This window comes from Melospiza melodia, unplaced genomic scaffold, assembly GCF_035770615.1.
Source record: "Melospiza melodia melodia isolate bMelMel2 unplaced genomic scaffold, bMelMel2.pri scaffold_355, whole genome shotgun sequence".
Classification (NCBI taxonomy): domain Eukaryota; kingdom Metazoa; phylum Chordata; class Aves; order Passeriformes; family Passerellidae; genus Melospiza; species Melospiza melodia.
Window position 1 is genome coordinate 1 of NW_026948676.1, and position 20000 is coordinate 20000.

The 20000-nt window shown below is 50.0% G+C and overlaps 2 protein-coding genes across 2 annotated transcripts in view; both read left to right on the top strand.

Moving 5' to 3' along the window:
• Nucleotides 1–1532: 1532 nt before the first annotated feature.
• Nucleotides 1533–15594, top strand: LOC134434421 (nuclear receptor coactivator 1-like; the record flags this gene model as incomplete). The annotated part of the gene is made up of 4 exons (XM_063183076.1): nucleotides 1533–1833; nucleotides 7808–7918; nucleotides 10489–10978; nucleotides 15431–15594. Coding segments are annotated over 4 exons (1066 nt in total), but the record flags the coding sequence as incomplete, so codon positions are not given.
• Nucleotides 15595–19190: 3596 nt separating this feature from the next.
• Nucleotides 19191–20000, top strand: part of LOC134434422 (nuclear receptor coactivator 1-like) — a 9708-nt gene continuing 8898 nt past the window's right edge. The window contains exon 1 of the mRNA XM_063183077.1: nucleotides 19191–19435. Coding sequence (XP_063039147.1) covers nucleotides 19364–19435 — 72 coding nt within the window. The 5' untranslated portion in view covers nucleotides 19191–19363. The remainder of the gene's footprint in view (nucleotides 19436–20000) is intronic.

A 20000-nucleotide genomic window follows, 5' to 3' on the forward strand; every position in this document is an offset into this window, starting at 1 on the left:
TCCCAAAAATATCCCTGAAAATACCCCAAAATATCTCCGAAATATCCCTAAAAATACTCAAAATATCCCCAAAATATCCCTAAAAATACCCCAAAATATCCCCCAGAAATCCCCAAAATATCCCCCAAAAATCCCCCCAAAATCCCCAAATTATCCCCCTAAAATCCCCAAAATATCCCCCGAAAATACCCCGAAAATATCCCCCAAAACACTCAAAATATCCCCCAAAATATCCCTAAAAATCCCCATAATATCCCCAAAATAGCCCTAAAAATACCCAACGTATCCCTCAAAATATCTCTAAAAATACCCAAAATATCCCCCAAAAATATCCCTAAAAATACCCCAAAATATCCCCAAAAAATCCCCCAAAATCCCCAAAATCTCCCCAAACACCCAAGCTGTGCAGTGGCTGCCCCAGGCAGCTCGGCTGCGGCTGCAGCAGCGCCTGCAGGGACAGCAGCAGGTACGGCAGGATTGCACAAAGATACACCCAAAATATCCCCCAAAATACCCAAGATATCCCCCAAAAATATCCCTAAAAATACCCAAAATATCCCCAAAATATCCCCCAAAAATATCCATAAAAATCCCCGAAATATCCCCAAAATAGCCCTAAAAATACCCAAAATATCCCCCAAAAATATCCCTAATAATACCCCAAAATATCCCCCAAAAATCCCCAAAATATCCCCCCCAAAAAAAACCCCAAAATATCCCCAAAATATCCCCCAAAATCCCCAAAATCTCCCCAAAATCCCCAAGCTGTGCAGTGGCTGCCCCCAACCAGCTCCGGCTGCAGCTGCAGCAGCGCCTGCAGGGACAGCAGCAGGTGAGGCAGGAAGGCACAAAAATACACACAAAATATCCCTGAAAATATCCAAAATATCTCCAAAAATATCCCTAAAAATACCCAAAATATCCCCCAAAAATATCCATAAAAATCCCTGAAATATCCCCAAAATAGCCCTAAAAATACCCAAAATATCCCCCAAAAATATCCCTAGTAATACCCCAAAATATCCCCCAAAAATCCCCAAAATATCCCCCAAAAAATCCCTAAAAATACCCCAAAATATCCCCAAAATATCCCCAAAAATCCCCAAAATATCCCCCCAAAAAAACCCCAAAATATCCCCAAAATCTCCCCAAAATCCCCAAAATCTCCCCAAAATATCCCCAAAATCTCCCCAAAATCCCCAAGCTGTGCAGTGGCTGCCCCCAACCAGCTCCGGCTGCAGCTGCAGCAGCGCCTGCAGGGACAGCAGCAGGTGAGGCAGGAAGGCACAAAGATATTCCCAAAAATTCCCTAAAAATACCCCAAAATATCCCCCAAAATATTCCTAAAACATCCCCCAAAATCCCCAAAATATCCCTAAAAATATCCAAAATATCCCCCAAAAATATCCCTGAAAATACCCCAAAATATCCCAAAATATCCCTAAAAATACCCAAAATATCCCCCAAAAATCTCCAAAATATCCCCCAAAAATCCCCCCAAAATCCCCAAATTATCCCCCTAAAATCCCCAGAATATCCCCCGAAAATACCCCGAAAATATCCCCCCAAAACACTCAAAATATCCCCCAAAATATCCCTAAAAATCCCCATAATATCCCCCAAAATAGCCCTAAAAATACCCAACGTATCCCTCAAAATATCTCTAAAAATACCCAAAATATCCCCCCAAAAATATCCCTAAAAAAACCCCAAAATATCCCCAAAAAATCCCCCAAAATCCCCAAAATCTCCACAAAATCCCCAAGCTGTGCAGTGGCTGCCCCCAACCAGCTCCGGCTGCAGCTGCAGCAGCGCCTGCAGGGACAGCAGCAGGTACGGCAGGAAGGCACAAAAATACACCCAAAAATAGCCCAAAATAGCCCTGAAAACACCCAAAATATCCCCAAAAATATCCCTAAAAATACCCCAAAATATTCCTAAAAATACCCCAAAATATCTCCCCAAAATACCCAAAATATCCCCCAAAAATATACCTTAAAATACCCAAAATATCCCCAAAATATCCCTCAAAAATATCTGGAAAAATCCCCAAAATATCCCCAAAATATCCTTTAAAATACCCTAAGTATCCCCCAAAAATATCCCTAAAAATACCCCAAAATGTTTCCAAAATATCCCCCAAAAATCCCCAAAATATCCCCCAAAAATGTCCCTAAAAATACCCAAAATATCCCCAAAATATCCCCCCAAAATCCCCGAAATATCCCCCAAAAACCCCCAAAATATCCCCCAAAAATATCCCTAAAAATACCCAATATATCCCTCAAATATCTCTAAAAATACCTGAAATATCCCCCAAAAATATCCCCCAAAAATCCCAAAATATTCCTCAAAATATCTCTAAAAATACCCAAAATATCCTCCAAAAACACCCAAAAAATCCCCAAAATATCCCCCAAAAATTCCCAAAATATCTCCCTAAAATATCCCCCAAAATATCCCTAAAATATCCCCCAAAATATCCCCCCAAAATACTCCAAAATATTCCCCCAAAATATCCCCCAAAAATACCCAAAATATCCTCAAAAATCCCCAAAGTATCCCCCAAATTTTCCCTAAAAATACCCCAAAATATCCCAAAATATCCTCCAGAAATACCCAATATATTCCTCAAAATATCTCTAAAAGTACCCAAGATATCCCCCCAAAATATCCCCCCAAAAATCCCCAAAATATCCCTAAAAATCCCCAAAAATCCCCAAAATGTCCCCCAAAATATCCCTAAAAATACCCAATATATCCCTCAAAATATCTCTAAAAATGCCCAAAATATCCCCCAAAAATCCCCCAAATATCCCCCAGAAATACCCAAAATATCCCCCAAAAATATCCCTAAAATATCTCCCAAAAACACCCCAAATATCCTCCAAAATATCTCTAAAAATACCCAAATTATCACCCAAAATACCCAAAATATCCCCCAAAACATTTCCCAAAATATCCCCCAAAATCCCCCCCAAAAATCCCAGAATATCCCCCTAAATATCTCTAAAAATACCCCAAATATCCCTAAAATATCCCCAAAACCACCCAAAATATCCCCCGAAAATACCCCTAAAATATCCCCCTAAAGTACCCAAAATATCCCCCAAAAATACCAAAAAAATCCCCCCAAAATACCCCAAAAATACCTCAAAAATCCCCCCAAAATAGACAAAATATCCCCAAATAATCCCCCAAAAATCCCCAAAATATCCCCCAAAACATCTCAAAAATATCTCAAAAAATCCCCCCAAACAGACAAAATATCCCAAATAATCCCCCAAAATCCCCAAAATATCTCCCAAAATATTCCTAAAAATACCCCAAAATATCCCTAAAATATCCCCCAAAAATACCTGAAAATATCCCCCCAAAATCCCCCAAAAATACCCAAAATATCCTCCCAAAAATCCCCCTAAAATATCCCCCAAAATTACCCAAAATATCCCCCGAAAACACCCCTAAATTATCCCCCTAAACTACTCAAAATATCCCCCAAAAATACCTCAAAAAATCCCCCCAAAATGACAAAATATCCCCAAATAATCCCCAAAATCCCCCAAAATACCTCAAAAAATCCCCCAAAAAATCCCCCCAAAATCCCCAAAATATCCCCCCAAAATCCCCAAAATATCCCCCGAAAATACCCCGAAAATATCCCCCCTAAATACCCCAAAAATACCTCCAAAAATCCCCCCAAAATAGACAAAATATCCCCAAATAATCCCCCAAAACCCCCAAAATATCCCCCAAAATATCCCCAAATATCCCCCAAAATATCCCCCAAAATCCCCAAAATATCCACCTAAAATCCCCCCAAAATCCCCGAAAATCCCCCAAATATCCCCCAAAATCCCCCAAAATCCCCCAAATATCCCCCAAAATATCCCCCAAAAATCCCCAAAATATCCCCCAAAAATCCCCAAAAAATCCCCAAAAAAATCCCCCAAAATCCCCAAAATATCCACCTAAAATCACCCCAAAATCCCCAAAAATCCCCCAAATATCCCCCAAAATATCTCCCAAAATCCCCAAAATATCCCCCAAAAATCCCCCAAAAATCCCCAAAAAATCCCCAAAATATCCCCCAAAATCCCCAAAATATCCACCAAAAATCCCCCCAAAATCCCCAAAATATCCCCCAAAATCCCCAAAATATCCCAAAATCCCCCAAAATATCCCCCCAAAATCCCATTAAAAGCCCAGTAAAATTCCCAGAAAAATCCCCCAAAACCGCCACGGAATTCCAAAAAATCCCCAAAATATCCCCCTCAAAAACTCCAAAGAATTCTAAAAAAATCCCCAAAAAATCCCCCAAAAAACCTCTAAAAAACCACAAAGAATTCTGATAAAAGGAATTTTAAAACCCATTATAAACCCCAAAGAATTAGAAAAAATTCCCCCCAAAAAAAACCCAAAAACCCCATAAAAAAACCCCATAAAAACTCAATGAAACCCCATAAAAACCCCCTAGAAACCCCATTAAAAACCCAAATAAAAACCCCATAGAAACCCCATTAAAAACCCCATAAAAACCCCATAAAAACCTCATAAAACCCCATTAAAAAGCCCATTAAAAACCCCATGAAAGCCCCAAAAAACCACATGAAAACCCCATGGAAACCCCATAAAAAACCCCATAGAAACCCCATAAAAACCCCATGGAAACCCCATAGAAACCCCATTAAAAACCCAATAAAAATCCCATAGAAACCTCATAAAAACCCCATAAAAACCCCATGAAAACCCCATTAAAAACCTCATTAAAACCCCATGAAAACCCCATTGAAAACCCCATTAAAAACCCCATAAAAAACCCCATTAAAAACCTCATTAAAACCCCAAAAAACCCCATTAAGAACCCCATAAAAAGCCCATAGAAACTCCATGAGAACCCCATGAAAACCCCATAAAAGCCGCATTAAAAACCCCATAAAAGCCTCATTTAAAACCCCAAAAAAGCCCATACAAACCCATAAAAACCCCCTAGAAACCCCATTAAAAACCCAAATAAAAATCCCATAGAAACCTCATAAAAACCCCATAAAAATCCCATTAAAAACCCCATAGAAAACCCCATAAAAACCCATGAAAACCCCATAAAAACCCCATAGAAACCCCATAGAAGCCCAATAAAAATCCCATAGAAACCCCATGAAAACCCCATTGAAAACCCCATTAAAACCCCATAAAAACCCCATGAAAACCCCATTGAACCCTATTAAAAATCCCATTAAAAACCCCATTAAACCCTATTAGAAACCCCATTAAAAACCCCAAAAAAGCCCATACAAACGCCATGAGAACCCCATAGAAACCCCCTAGAAACCCCCTAGAAACCCCATAAAAACCCCATGAAAACCCCATTAAAACCCCATAAAAGCCCAATAAAAATCCCATAGAAACCCCATGAAAACCCCATTGAAAACCCCATTGAAACCCCTTTAAAAACCCCATAAAACCCCATAAAAACCCCATGAAAACCCCATTGAAACCCCATTGAACCCTGTGAAAAATCCATTAAAAACCCATTAAACCCTATCAGAAACCCCATTGAAAACCCCATGAAAACCCCATAGACACCCCATAGAAACCCCATTAAAAACCCCATGAGAACCCCATAAAAGCTGCATTAAAAACCCCATAAAAAGCCCATAGAAACCCCATGAGAACCCCATAAAAACCCCATTTAAAACCCCATGAAAACCCCATGAAAACCATTAAAAACCCTGTGAAAACCCCATGAAAACCCCATGAAAACCCCATTAAAAACCCCATGAAAACCCCGTAGAAACCCCATGAAAACCCCATTAAAAACCCCATGAAAACCCCATTAAAAACCCCATGAAAACCCTATTTAAAAGCCCCCAAAACCCAAAAAAACCCCATTAAAAACGCAATAAAAACCCCGATAAAAATCCCATTAAAAACCCCATAAAAACCCCATGAAAACCCCATTAAAAACCCCATGAAAACCCTATTTAAAAGCCCCAAAAACCCAAAAAAAACCCCATTAAAAACGCAATAAAAACCCCGATAAAAATCCCATTAAAAACCCCATAAAAACCCCATGAAAACGCCATAAAAACCCCATGAAAACCCCATAGAACCCCATTGAAACCCCATAAAAGCCCAATAAAAATCCCATAGAAACCCCATTGAAACCCCATTGCACCCCATAAAAATCCCATTAAAAACCCCACGAAAACCCATTAAAAACCGCATAAAAACCCCATAAAACCCCCATTAAAAACCGCATGAAAGCCCCATAAAAACCCCATTAAAGCCCATAGAGGAAGCCCATTGAAGCCCATAGAAAAACCCCATTGAAGCCCATAGAAAAAGCCCATTGAAGCCCATTAAAAACCCCATTAAATCCCATAGAAAAAGCCCATTGAAGCCCATAGAAAAACCCCATTAAAGCCCATTAAAAACCCCATTGAAGCCCATAGAAAAACCCCATTAAAGCCCATAGAAAAACCCCATTGAAGCCCATGGCAAAAGCCCATTAAAGCCCATAGAAAAACCCTCGTTGAAGCCCATAGAAAAACCCCATTGAAGCCCATAGAAAAACCCCATTAAACCCCCTACAAAAACCCCATTGAAGCCCATTAAAAAGCCCATTAAAGCCCATAGAAAAACCCCATTAAAGCCCATTAAAAAGCTCATTAAAGCCCATAGAAACACCCCATTAAACTCCATTAAAAACCCCATTAAACCCACTAGAAAACCCCCATAAAAACCCCATTAAAAACCCCATTAAAGCCCCTAGAAAAAGCCCATTGAAGCCCATAGAAAAACCCCATTGAAGCCCATAGAAAAAGCCCATTGAAGCCCATTAAAAACCCCATTAAATCCCATAGAAAAACCCCATTGAAGCCCATTAAAAACCCCATTAAATCCCATAGAAAAACCCCATTGAAGCCCATAGAAAAACCCCATTGAAGCCCATGGCAAAAGCCCATTAAAGCCCATAGAAAAACCCCATTAAAGCCCATAGAAAAACCCCATTGAAGCCCATAGAAAAACCCTCGTTGAAGCCCATAGAAAAACCCCATTGAAGCCCATAGAAAAACCCCATTAAAGCCCATTAAAAACCCCATTGAAGCCCATAGAAAAACCCCATTGAAGCCCATAGAAAAACCCCATTGAAGCCCATGGCAAAAGCCCATTAAAGCCCATAGAAAAACCCTCGTTGAAGCCCATAGAAAAACCCCATTGAAGCCCATAGAAAAACCCCATTAAACCCCCTACAAAAACCCCATTGAAGCCCATTAAAAAGCCCATTAAAGCCCATAGAAAAACCCCATTAAAGCCCATTAAAAAGCTCATTAAAGCCCATAGAAACACCCCATTAAACTCCATTAAAAACCCCATTAAACCCACTAGAAAAACCCCATAAAAACCCCATTAAAAACCCCATTAAAGCCCATAGAAAAACCCCATTAAACCCCATAGAAAAACCCCATTAAAGCCCATTAAAACCCCATTGAAGCTCATTATAGCAAAACCCCATTAAAGCCCATAGAAAAAGCCCATTGAAGCCCATAGAAGAAGCCCATTAAAGCCCATAGAAAAACCCCATTAAAGCCCGTAGAAGAACCCCATTGAAGCCCATAGAGAAACCCCATTAAACCCCATAGAAGAAGCCCATTAAACCCCATTAAAAACCCCATTAAAGCCCATAGAAAAACCCCATTAAACCCCATTAAAACCCCATAAAAACCCCATTAAAAACCCCATTAAAGCCCATTAAAAGCCCCATTGAAGCCCGTCCAAACGCGTTGGCGCCGTTGCGTTGCAGTTGCTGCAGCAGAACCGCCAGGCGGCGCTGCTGGGGCACTTCGGGGCGCCCGTGGGGCTGTCGCTGCGCGCCGGGATCCCGCAGCAGCAGCAGCAGCAGCAGCAGCCGCAGGTAACAGCGGCAAATTCGGGGTTTTTGTGGGGTTTGTGGGTTGGTTTGGGGTGTTTGGGGTTCAGGATTTGGGGTTTGGGGTTTGTGGTTTTTGGGGTTTGTGATGGGGCTGTCCCTGCGCGCCGGGATCCCGCAGCAGCAGCAGCAGCAGCAGCCGCAGGTAACTACGGGAAATTCGGGGTGTTTGTGGGGTTTGTGGGGTTGGTTTAGGGTGTTTGGGGTTCAGGATTTGGGGTGTGGGGTTTGTGGTTTTTGGGGTTTGTGATGGGGCTGTCCCTGCGCGCCGGGATCCCGCAGCAGCAGCAGCAGCAGCAGCCGCAGGTAACTACGGGAAATTCGGGGTTTTTGTGGGGTTTGTGGGGTTGGTTTAGGGTGTATGGGGTGTTTGGGGTTTGGGAATTGAGATTTGGAGTGTTTGGGGTTTGTGGTTTTCGGGGTTTGGGGTTTGTGGTTTTTGGGGTTTGTGATGGGGCTCTCGCTGCGCGCCGGGATCCCGCAGCAGCAGCAGCAGCAGCAGCAGCAGCAGCAGGTAACTACGGGAAATTTGGGGGATTTATGGGGTTTGTGGGGTTGGTTTGGGGTTTTAATGGGGCGTTTTGGGTTAGTTTGGGGTGTTTTGGGGTTTGAGATGAGTTTGGAATTTGGGGTTTGGAGTTTGAGAGGGGTTTGGGGTTTGGGATGGGGCTGTCACTGCACGCTGGGATCCCACAGCAGCAGCAGCAGCCCCTGGTAGCTAATGGGGGATTTTGGGGTTTGTTTGGGGGTTTTGTGGGGTTTGGGGTTTGGGAATTGAGATTTGGAGTGTTTGGGGTTTGAGGATTCAGGGTTTGGGGTTTGGGGTTTTTGGAATTTGGGGTTTGGAGTTTGAGAGGGGTTTGGGTTTGGGATGGGGCTCTCGGCCGCAGCTGCCGTAGGTAACGACGGGGGATTTTGGGGTTTGTTTGGGGTTTTGGGGTTTGTTTGGGGTTTGTTTGGGGTTTTAATGGGGCGTTTTGGGGTTACTTTGGGGTGTTTTGGGGTTTGAGATGAGTTTGGAGTTTGGGGTTTGGAGTTTGAGACAGGTTTGGGGTTTGGGATGGGGCTCTCACTACACGCTGGGATCCCACAGCAGCAGCAGCAGCAGCCCCTGGTAACTAAAGGGGGATTTTGGGGTTTGTTTGGGGTTTTTGTGGGGTTTGGGGTTTGGGAATTGAGATTTGGAGTGTTTGGGGTTTGAGGATTCAGGGTTTGGGGTTTTTGGAATTTGGGGTTTGGAGTTTGAGAGGGGTTTGGGCTTTGGGATGGGGCTCTCCGCCACAGCTGCCGTAGGGAACAGTGGGGGATTTTGGGGTTTGTTTGGGGTTTGTTTGGGGTTTCTTTGGGGTTTTTATGGGGTTTTGGGGTTTGTTTGGGGTTTTGGGGTTTTTTGCGGGGTTTGGGGTTTGGGATGGCTTTTAGAGATGCATTTGGGATTTAGGATTTAGGTTTCGAGACAGCTTTAATTATGAAGTTTTGCTTTACGATGTGCAATCTGAGTTTTCCCATTTCCAAATCCCAAAACCCTCTCAGCAACCCCCCCAGGGCTGATTCCTGGCTGGAATTTCAGGATTTTTTACTCCTGTCCCCTCAGTTCCATCCCACAGCCCCCCCAGGGCTGACTCCTGGCTGGAATTTTGGGATTTTTTGGGGAGAGGCCTCAGCCCAACCCTGACCCCCCTTTGGTCCCACAGCCCCCCTTGGTTTGAATTTTGGGATTTTTTTTGAGATCTCACCTCTCACCCCAGTTCCATCCCACAGCCCTCCCAGGGCTGATTCCCGGCTGGAATTTTGGGATTTTTTACCCCTGTCCCCCTTTGGTGTCCCACAGCCCTCCCACGGCTGATTCCTGGCTGGAATTTCAGGATTTTTTATTACCCCTGTCCCCCCAATTCCATCCCACAGCCTCCCAGGGCTGATTCCTGGCTGGAATTTCGGGATTTTTTGGGGGCACACCTCCCCTCTGACCCCGATTCCATCCCACAGCCTCCCAGGGCTGATTCCTGGCTGGAATTTCGGGATTTTTTGGGGGCACACCTCCCCTCTGACCCCGATTCCATCCCGCAGCCGCCCCAGGGCTGATTCCTGGCTGGAATTTCGGGATTTTTTTGGGGGCACACCTCACCTCTGACCCCGGTTCCATCCCGCAGCCGCCCCTGAACGCGCAGATGCTGGCAGAGCTCTGGGCTGATTCCTGGCTGGAATTTCGGGATTTTTTACCCCTGACCCCCAATTCCGTCCCCCTGAACGCGCGGACGCCGGCGCAGCGGCAGCGGGAGCTCTGGGCTGATTCCTGGCTGGAATTTTGGGGTTTTATTGGGGGGACACCTCACCTCTGACCCCGGTTCCATCCCGCAGCCGCCCCTGAACGCGCAGATGCTGGCAGAGCTCTGGGCTGAATCCTGGCTGGAATTTCGGGATTTTTTACCCCTGACCCCCCAATTCCATCCCCCTGAATGCGCAGACGCCGGCGCAGTGGCAGTGGGAGCTCTGGGCTCATTCCTGGCTGGAATTTCGGGATTTTTTACCCCTGTCCCCTCAATTCCGTCCCACAGCCGCCCCTGAACGCGCAGATGCTGGCGCAGCGGCAGCGGGAGCTCTACAGCCAGCAGCACCGGCAGCGGCAGCTGATGCAGCAGCGCGCGCTCCTCATGCGCCAGCAGCAGCAGCAGCAACAGCAGCAGCAGCAGCAGCAGAATTTCGGCAATTCCCCCCTGGGGACCCCCATGGGAGCCCCGATGGGAGCCCCGATGGGGACGCCCATGGGAGCCCCGATGGGGACGGCCCGGCAGCAGCAGCAGCAGCAGCAGCCGCAGCCGCAGTTCCCGTTCCCCACGCCCGGTTACGGTACGAGCGGCCCCGGCGCCGGCGTGGCCGCGTTCGGGGGTCCCGAGGCGGCGCTGGGGGCGCGCGGGGGCCTCGGGGGCCGCGCCGTGATGGGAGCGGCGCCGACGGCGGCACCGGCGGCGGCACCGGCGGCGCCCTACGGAGCCGGGATGGGCCCAGCCGGGATGCAGCAGAACCTCTTCCAGTACCCGGGGGCAGGTACGGGGGGCACAGGGATTTGGAGTGTTTGGGGTGTTTGGGGGATTTGGGGTGTTTGGGGTGTTTGGGGTGTTTGGGGTGTTTGGGGGATTTGGGGTGTTTGGGGTGTTTGGGGTGTTTGGGGGATTTGGGGTGTTTGGGGTATTTGAGGTGTTTGGGTGTTGAGTTGAGGTTTGGGGGGTTTGGGGTGTTTGGGGTATTTGGGGTGTTTGGGATGTTTGGGGGGTTTGGGGTATTTGGGGTATTTGGGGTGTTTGGGGGATTTGGGGTATTTGGGGTGTTTGGGGTGTTTGGGGTGTTTGGGGTGTTTGGGGTGTTTGGGGGATTTGGGGTATTTGGGGTGTTTGGGGTATTTGGGGCATTTGGGGTGTTTGGGGTGTTTGGGGTGTTTGGGGTATTTGAGGTGTTTGGGGGATTGGGGGTGTTTGGGGGGTTTGGGGTGTTTGGGGTATTTGGGGTGTTTGGGGGATTTGGGGTGTTTGGGGTATTTGGGGTATTTGGGGTGTTTGGGGGATTTGGGGTGTTTGGGGCGTTTGGGGGTATTTGGGGTATTTGGGGTGTTTGGGGGATTTGGGATGTTTGGGGTATTTGGGGCATTTGGGGTGTTTGTGGGATTTGTGGGATTTGGGGTAGTTGGGGTGTTTGGGGGATTGGGGGTGTTTGGGGCGTTTGGGGGTATTTGGGGTATTTGGGGTGTTTGGGGGATTTGGGGTGTTTGGGGTATTTGGGGTATTTGGGTGTTTGGGGGATTTGGGGTGTTTGGGGCGTTTGGGGGTGTTTGGGGTATTGGGGGTGTTTGGGGGATTTGGGGTATTTGGGGTGTTTGGGGGATTTGGGGTGTTTGGGGTGTTTGGGGTGTTTGGGGGATTGGGGGTGTTTGGGGTATTTGGGGTGTTTGGGATGTTGGGGTGTTTGGGGTATTTGGGGTGTTTGGGGTGTTTGGGGTGTTTGGGGTGTTTGGGGTGTTTGGGGGATTTGGGGTATTTGGGGTGTTTGGGGGATTTGGGGTGTTTGGGGTATTTGGGGTGTTTGGGATGTTTGGGGTGTTTGGGGGGTTTGGGGTGTTTGGGGTATTTGGGGTGTTTGGGGGATTTGGGGTATTTGGGGTGTTTGGGGTGTTTGGGTTGTTTGGGGGATTTGGGGTGTTTGGGGGATTTGGGGTGTTTGGGGTATTTGGGGTGTTTGGGATGTTTGGGGTATTTGGGGTATTTGGGGTGTTTGGGGTGTTTGGGGTGTTTGGGGTATTTGAGGTGTTTGGGGTGTTTGGGGTGTTTGGGGGGTTTGGGGTGTTGGGGGGGTTTGGGGTGTTTGGGGTATTTGGGGTGTTTGGGGTGTTTGGTGGTGTTTGGGGTGTTTGGGGGTTTGGGGGTGTTTGGGGGATTTGGGGTGTTTGGGTGTTTGGGGTGTTGGGGGTGTTTGGGGTGTTGGGGTGTTTGGGGTGTTTGGGGTGTTTGGGGTGTTTGGGGTGTTTGGGGTGTTTGGGGTGTTTGGGGTGTTTGGGGTGTTTGGGGTGTTTGGGGTGTGTTGGGGTGTTTGGGGTGTTTGGGGGTTGGGGTTTGGGGTGTTTGGGGTGTTTGGGGTGTTTGGGTGTTGGGGTTGGGTGTGTTGGGGGTGTTGGGGTGTTTGGGGTGTTGGGTGTTTGGGGGGGTTTGGGGTGTTTGGGGTGTTTGGGGTGTTGGGGGTTTGGGGTGTTTGGGGTGTTGGTGTTTGGGGTGTTTGGGGTGTTTGGGGTGTTTGGGGTGTTTGGGGTGTTTGGGGTGTTTGGGGTGTTGGGGTGTTTGGGGTGTTTGGGGGTTGGGGGTTGGGGTGTTTGGGGTGTTGGGGGGTTTGGGGTGTTTGGGGTGTTTGGGGTGTGGTGGGGGTGTTTGGGGGTTTGGGGTGTTTGGGGTGTTTGTGGGTGTTTGGGGTGTTTGGGGTATTTGGGTGTTTGGGGTGTTTGGGGTGTTTGGGGGTGGGGGTTTGGGGTGTTTGGGGTATTTGGGGTGTTTGGGGGTTTGGGGTGTTTGGGGTGTTTGGGGGTGTTTGGGGTGTTTGGGGGTTTGGGTGTTTGGGGGTTTGGGGTGTTGGGGGGTTTGGGGTGTTTGGGGGTGGTGTGGGTGTTTGGGGTGTTTGGGGTGTTTGGGGTGTGGGGTGGTGGGGGTGTTTGGGGTTGGGGGTTGGGGTGTGGGGGGTTGGGGTGTTTGGGGGTTGGGGGGTTGGGGGTGGGTTGGGGTGTTTGGGGGGTGGGGTGTTTGGGGTGTGGGGGTGGTGGGGGGTGTGGGGGTGTTGGGGGGGTTGGGGTGTTGGGGGGGTGGGGGGGTGTTGGGGGGTTGGGGGTGTTGGGGGGTGGGGGTGTGGGGTGTTGGGGGTGTTGGGGTGTGGGGTGTTTGGGGTGGTTGGGGGGTTGGGGGGTTTGGGGGGTGGGGGTGGGGGGTGGGGGGTGTGGGTGTTGGGGTGTGGGGTGTTTGGGGTGTGTGGGGGTGTGGGGGGTTGGGGGGGTTTGGGGGTGTGGGGTGTTTGGGGTGTTGGGGGTGTGGGGGGTTGGGGGTGGTTGGGGGTTGGGGGTGTTGGGGTGTTTGGGGGTGTTGGGGGGTTGGGGGGTTGGGGGTGTTGGGGGGTGTTGGGGGGTTGGGGGTGTTTGGGGGTGTGGGGTGTTTGGGGGTGTTGGGGTGTTGGGGGTGGGGTGTGGGGTGTTTGGGGTGTTGGGGTGTTTGGGGGGTTGGGGGTGTTTGGGGTGTTGGGGGGTTGGGGGTTTGGGTGTGGGGGGTTTGGGGGGTTGGGGGTGGGGTGTTGGGGGGTTGGGGGGTTTGGGGGGTTTGGGGGTGTTGGGGGTTGGGGGTTTGGGGGTGTGGGGTGTTGGGGGGTTTGGGGTGTTTGGGGGTTTGGGGTGTTGGGGGTTTGGGGTGTTTGGGGGTTTGGGGTGTTTGGGGTGTTTGGGGGGTTTGGGGTGTTTGGGGGTGGGGGTTGGGGGTTTGGGGGGTTTGGGGTGTTTGGGGGTGTTGGGGTGTTTGGGGGTTTGGGGGTTTGGGGGTGTTTGGGGTGTTTGGGGGTTTGGGGTGTTTGGGGGTGTTGGGGTGTTGGGGGTTTGGGGTGTTTGGGGGGTTTGGGGGTGTGGGGGTTTGGGGTGGTTGGGGGTTTGGGGTGTTGGGGGTTTGGGGTGTTGGGGGATTTGGGGTGTTTGGGGGTTTGGGGGTTGGGGTGTTGGGGGTGTTGGGGTGTGGGTTGGGTGGTTTGGGGTGTTTGGGGGTTTGGGTGTTTGGGGGGTTGGGGGTGTTTGGGGTTGGGGGGGTTGGGGTGTTGGGGTGTTGGGTGGGGTGTTTGGGGGATTTGGGGATTCAGGGTGTTTGGGGCGTTTGGGGTGTTTGGGGCATTTGGGGTGTTTGGGTTATCTGAGGTGCTTGGGGGTTTGGGGTGTTTGGGACATTCAGAGGGTTTGAGGGATTTGGGGTGTTTGGGGTATTCAGGCTGTGAGGGGTATTCAGGGTGTGAGGGGTATTTGGGGTATTTGGGATATTTTGTGTGCTTGGGATTTTTGGGGCATTTGGGGATTCAGGGTGTTTGGGGCATTTGGGGTGTTTGGGATATTCAGGGTACTGGGGTGTTCAGGGTGTTTGGGGTATTTGGGTGTTTGTTTGGGGCGTTTGGGGTGTTTGGGGCATTTGGGGTGTTTGGGATATTCAGGGTACTGGGGTGTTCAGGGTGTTTGGGATATTTGGGTGTTTGTTTGGGGCGTTTGGGGTGTTTGGGGCATTTGGGGTGTTTGGGAACCTCTTCCAGTACCCGGGGACAGGTACGGGGTGTGCGGGGAGTTTGGGGGTTTGGGGTGTTTGGGGTGTGTGGGGTATTCAGGGCGTTTGGGGGTGTTGAGGAGCCTCTTCCAGTACCCCGGGGGCAGGTATGGGGTGTGGGGGGGGTTGTTCGGGGTACTTGGGGTGTTCAGGGGATTTGGGGTGTTTGGGGTGTTTGGGGTATTCAGGGATTTGGGGTGTTTGGGAGGTTTGGGGGATTCCAGGTATTTGGGGCATTTGGGGGTCTTAGGGATGTTTGGGGGATTTGGGGTTTTTGGGGGATTCAAGGATCCATCCCCAGGGGTTTTTATGGGATTTGGGGATGGGAAAGGGAAGGGAGATCCCTGACATTCCCAAGGGAATTCCCAAAATCCCTTCCCGGAGAGGAGCTGGGATGGGGCTGGATGCAGTGCCAGCTGGGAGAGCTGGGAATGGAGGGAATTCCCCGGGAAAGGGGAAATGGGATTGGGGAAGGAATTCCCAGGGAATCCCCGGGAACATCCAAGAAAACCTTGGAGCACCCTGGGGATTGTCGGGATGGGAATTCCACCTCCCTTCCCACCCAAGCCAAGAGCTCCAAATCCTTGATGGAATTCCCCGGGATGGGGATGTGGGAGATGTGTGGGGGATTTGGGAATTTGGGACGGAATTCCCGGTGTCGTGACGGCGCTGCCGACGTTCCCAGGGCTGGGCCAGCAGCCGGACCCGTCGGGATTCGCGCCGGCGGCGGCGCTGAGCCCCGGCAGCCCCCTGGTGTCGCCGCAGCTGCCGCCGGCGCCGCCCGCGCCCGGGTACCAATCGCCGGAGCTGAAACCGTGGCAGGCCGGGAACGTCGGCAACAACGGGTGAGGGAACGGCGCCGGGACGGCACGCGGCTGGCGGAGGGAGGGAGGGATCGGCCTTCGGGATTGGCCATTGGGGTTGGCTGTTGGGAATGTCCATAGGGATTGTCCGTTGGGGTTGTCCAGTGGATTCACCCATTGGGATTGTCCATGGGCATTGTCCATTGGAGTCATTCATTGGGATTGGCCGTTGGGGTTGTCCGTTGGGATTGTCCAGTGGATTCACCCATTGGGATTGTCCATGGGCATTGTCCATTGGAGTCGTTCATTGGGATTGGCCGTTGGGGTTGTCCATTGGGATTGTCCGTTGGATTGTCCAGTGGATTCACCCATTGGGATTGTCCATGGGCATTGTCCACTGGCGTCATTCATTGGGATTGTCCGTTGGGATTGTCCGTTGGGGTTGTCCATTGGGGTTGTCCGTTGGGATTGTCCAATGGATTCACCCATTGGGATTGTCCATGGTCATTGTCCACTGGAGTCATTCATTGGGATTGTCCATTGGAATTGCCCGTTTCAATCATCCTTTGGAATCGTCCTTTGGGATCATCCGTTGGAATCATCCATTGCAATGTCCATTGGAGTCACTCACTGGGATTGTCCTTTGGGATTGTCCCTTGGATTCATTTGTTGGGATTGGCCACTGGGATTGTCCTTTGGGATTGTCCCTTGGATTCATTTATTGGGATTGTCCATTGGGATTGTCCATTGGGATTGTCCATTGGGTCATTCATTGGAATTATCTTTTGGGAGTGTCCATTGGGATTGTCCTCTGGAAACACCCATTGGAATCATTCTTTGAAATTACCCAATGGGATCATCCCTGGGGATTGCCCGTTGGGATCACTCATTGGGATTGGCCACTGGAATTGTCCATTGGGATCATCCTTTGGGGTTATCTGTTGGAATCGTCCCTGGCGATTGTCCGTTGGAATCATCCGTTGGAGTCACCCATTGGGATTGCCCATTGAGATTGGCCATGGGAATGTCCATTGGGATCATCCACTGGATTGTCCCTTGGAATCATCCCTTGGGATTGTCCAGTTGGGAACGTCCCTTGGGATTGGCCACCACTGGAATCATCCATGGACATTGTCCATGGACATTGTCCATGGGGATTGTCCATTGGAGTCACCAAATGGGATTATCCATTGGGATTGTCCGTCGGAATTGTCCTCTGGAACCATCCATTGGAACCATTCCTTGAAACTGTCCGTTGAGATTGGCCATTGGGATTGTCCAGTGGAATCATCCATTGGGATTGTCCATTGGAATTGTCCTTTGGGATTGTCCACTGGGACTGCCCAGTGGAATCGTCCGTTGGAATTGTCCGTTGGAATCGTCCATTGGCATTGCCCGTTGGAATTATTCTTTGAAATTGTCCATTGGGATTCTTCATTGGGATTGTCCATTGGGATTGTCCTTTGGAGTCATTCATTGGGATTGTCCATTGGGATTGACCATTGGGATTGTCCTTTGGGATTGTCCATTGGGATTGTCCTTTGGAGTCATCGTTGGAGTCACTCATTGGGACCGTCCATTGGGATTGTCCATTGGGATTATCCATGGGAATTATCCTTTGGAACTATCCATGGGAATTATTCATTTCAATTATCCATTGGATTCATCCATTGGATTCATCCATTGGATTCATCCATTGCAATTATCCTTTGGTATTTGCCATTGGAATTGTCCACCAGAGTCGCCCTTTGGAATATTCCATTGGAATAATCCATTGGAATGATTATTTGGATTTATCCATTGGAATTGTCCATGAAATCACCCTGATTTATCCATTGGAATTGTCCATGAAATCACCCACTGCAATTGCCTGTTGGATTATCCGTTAGGATCGTGCGTTGGGATTATCCATTGGATTTAGCCATCAGAATCACCCTTTGGAATTGTCCATTGTTTATTCCGTTCAAATTATCCATGGAATTACTCATTGGAATAATCCTTCGGAATCATCCGTTGGAGTCACCCCTTAGAATCATCCTTTGGGATCGTCCATTGGGACTGTCCATGGGAATTATCCATTGGATTCATCTATTGAATATCCTTTGGTATTTGCCATTGGAACTGTCAATGGGAATTATCCATCGGGATTACCCGTGGGAATTATCCATGGGAATTACCCATGGGAATTGTCAATGGAATTACCCATTGGAATTGTCAGTGGAATTATCCATCGGGATTACCCATGGGAATTATCCATGGGAATTACCCATGGGAATTGTCAATGGGAATTACCCATGGGGATTATCCACTTGAATCATCCATTGGAGTCACCCATTGGAATTGTCCTCTGGAATTGCCCACCGGGATCGTTCTTTGGAACTGCCCAATGGGATTGTCCCATCGGGGTCACCCTTTGGAAGCGGCCGCTGGGATTGTTCGTTGGATTCATCCATTGGGATTGTCCTTTGGAATTGTCCCGTGGAATCCCCCGTTGATCCGTGGGGATCCCCATCCCAGAATCCACGAAACTTCGCCCTTCCGGAGGGCACCGAGTGCCGTTATCCGGAAATTCCCAACAAAGGGATCCACGTTTGGGATTCCCTTTGTTGGGAATGGGATCAGAGTTTGGAGCCGGGACGGCCTTGGGGGTGCAGAGAGATCCCGAGAAATTCCAGCCTTGGGATGGGGGCTGTGCATCCCCTGGAACGGGAACGGGATTGGGATCGGGAACGGGATCGGGGTGTAGGGTGGGAGCAGCTCCAGGAAAAGGGAGGATTGGGTGGGATCTTGGGAAGGGATTCCCGACTGGGCTGGAATTCCCGGAGAATCCCTGGCAGTGTCCAAGGAAATCCTGGAGCACCCTGGGATGGTGGGAATGGGATGGGAATGGAACAGGGGAATGGGATTGAGATTGGGAATCACTGGGAATGGGATTGGGGTGGGAATGGGAATCACTGGGAATGGGGATGGGGATGGGAATGGGAATGGGAATCCATGGGAATTGCAGCTCCACGGATCCCATCCCAAACCACTCCGGGATTCTGGGATCCAGGACACTCAGGATCCATCCCGAGGGATTTTTATGGGATTTTGGGATGGAAAAGGGAAGGGGGATCCCCGACATTCCCTGGGAATTCCCAAAATCCCTTCCCGGAGAGGAGCTGGGATGGGGATGGATCCAGTGCCCGGCTGGGAGAGCTGGGAATGGAGGGAATTCCCTGGAAAGGGGAAATGGGATTGGGGAAGGAATTCCCGGCTGGGCTGGAATTCCCAGACAATCCGTGGCCGTCTCACCCTTGGGACTTTTCCAAGGAAAAACGGAGCCTGGAATATTCCTGGAGTTTCTCCTTAGGTCCCTTCCACTGAAACCATCCCAAAATTCCTGAACCTCAGTTCCTTGTGGAGCGAAGGGAAAAGAGGGGGAATTCGGGGAAGGAATTCCCAGGAAATCCCCAGGACCACCCCAGGACGGGACCGCGACGGAACCGAGCCTCGGCCGTCCCACCACCGGACCGTTTGGAACTCCGGGAATTGGAAATCGGAACTTTTTTGGGACGTTCCTGGCCATTCCCGACATTTTTTTCCCGGTTTTCCAGCGTTTTCGGCCCGGCGGGCGCGGCGGCGGCGCCGGCCGGCGGCGGCGCCGGGATGTACAACAACATGAGCATCACCGTCTCCATGGCCGGCAACGGAGCCCGGCACCGGCATTCCCGGCTCCGGCGGCGTCATTCCCGGCTCGGGGGTGGAATTCCGGCTCCGGAGGAGGAATTCCCGGTTCTGGCGGCGTTCCCGGCGGTTCCGGCGGCATTCCCGGCATGGGCGCCATGGGCGGCGGCATTGCCATGAACCCCGTCATGGCCGGCATCAACTCCATGTGCTCGGAGCAGGTGGGCGCGGGAACGGGAATCACCGGAATCACCTCGGGAACGGGAATCACCGGGAGTGGGAGTGGGAATCACTGGGAATGGGAGTGGGAATCACCGGGAATGGGATTGGGATTGGGATTGGATTGAGATTGGGAATCACTGGGAATGGGAATGGAATGGGAATCACTGGGGATGGATTGGGATTGGGATTGGGATTGATGTGGGAATGGGAATGGGAATCACTGGGAATGGGAATGGGAATCACCGGGGATGGGAATGGGAATCACCGGGAATGGGAATGGGAATCACCGGGAATGGGATTGGGGTGGGAATGGGAATCACTGGGAATGGAATGGGAATCACCGGGGATGGGAATGGGAATCACTGGGAATGGGAATCACTGGGGATGGGATTGGGATTGGGAATCACTGGGAATGGGAATGGGATTGGGATTGGGATTGAGATGGGAATCACTGGATTGGGAATGGGAATTGGGCATGGGAATGGGATCGGGAATGGGATTGGCAATGGGATCGGGAATACGGTCTTAAATGGGGAATGGGACTGGGAGTAGGATCGGGAATGG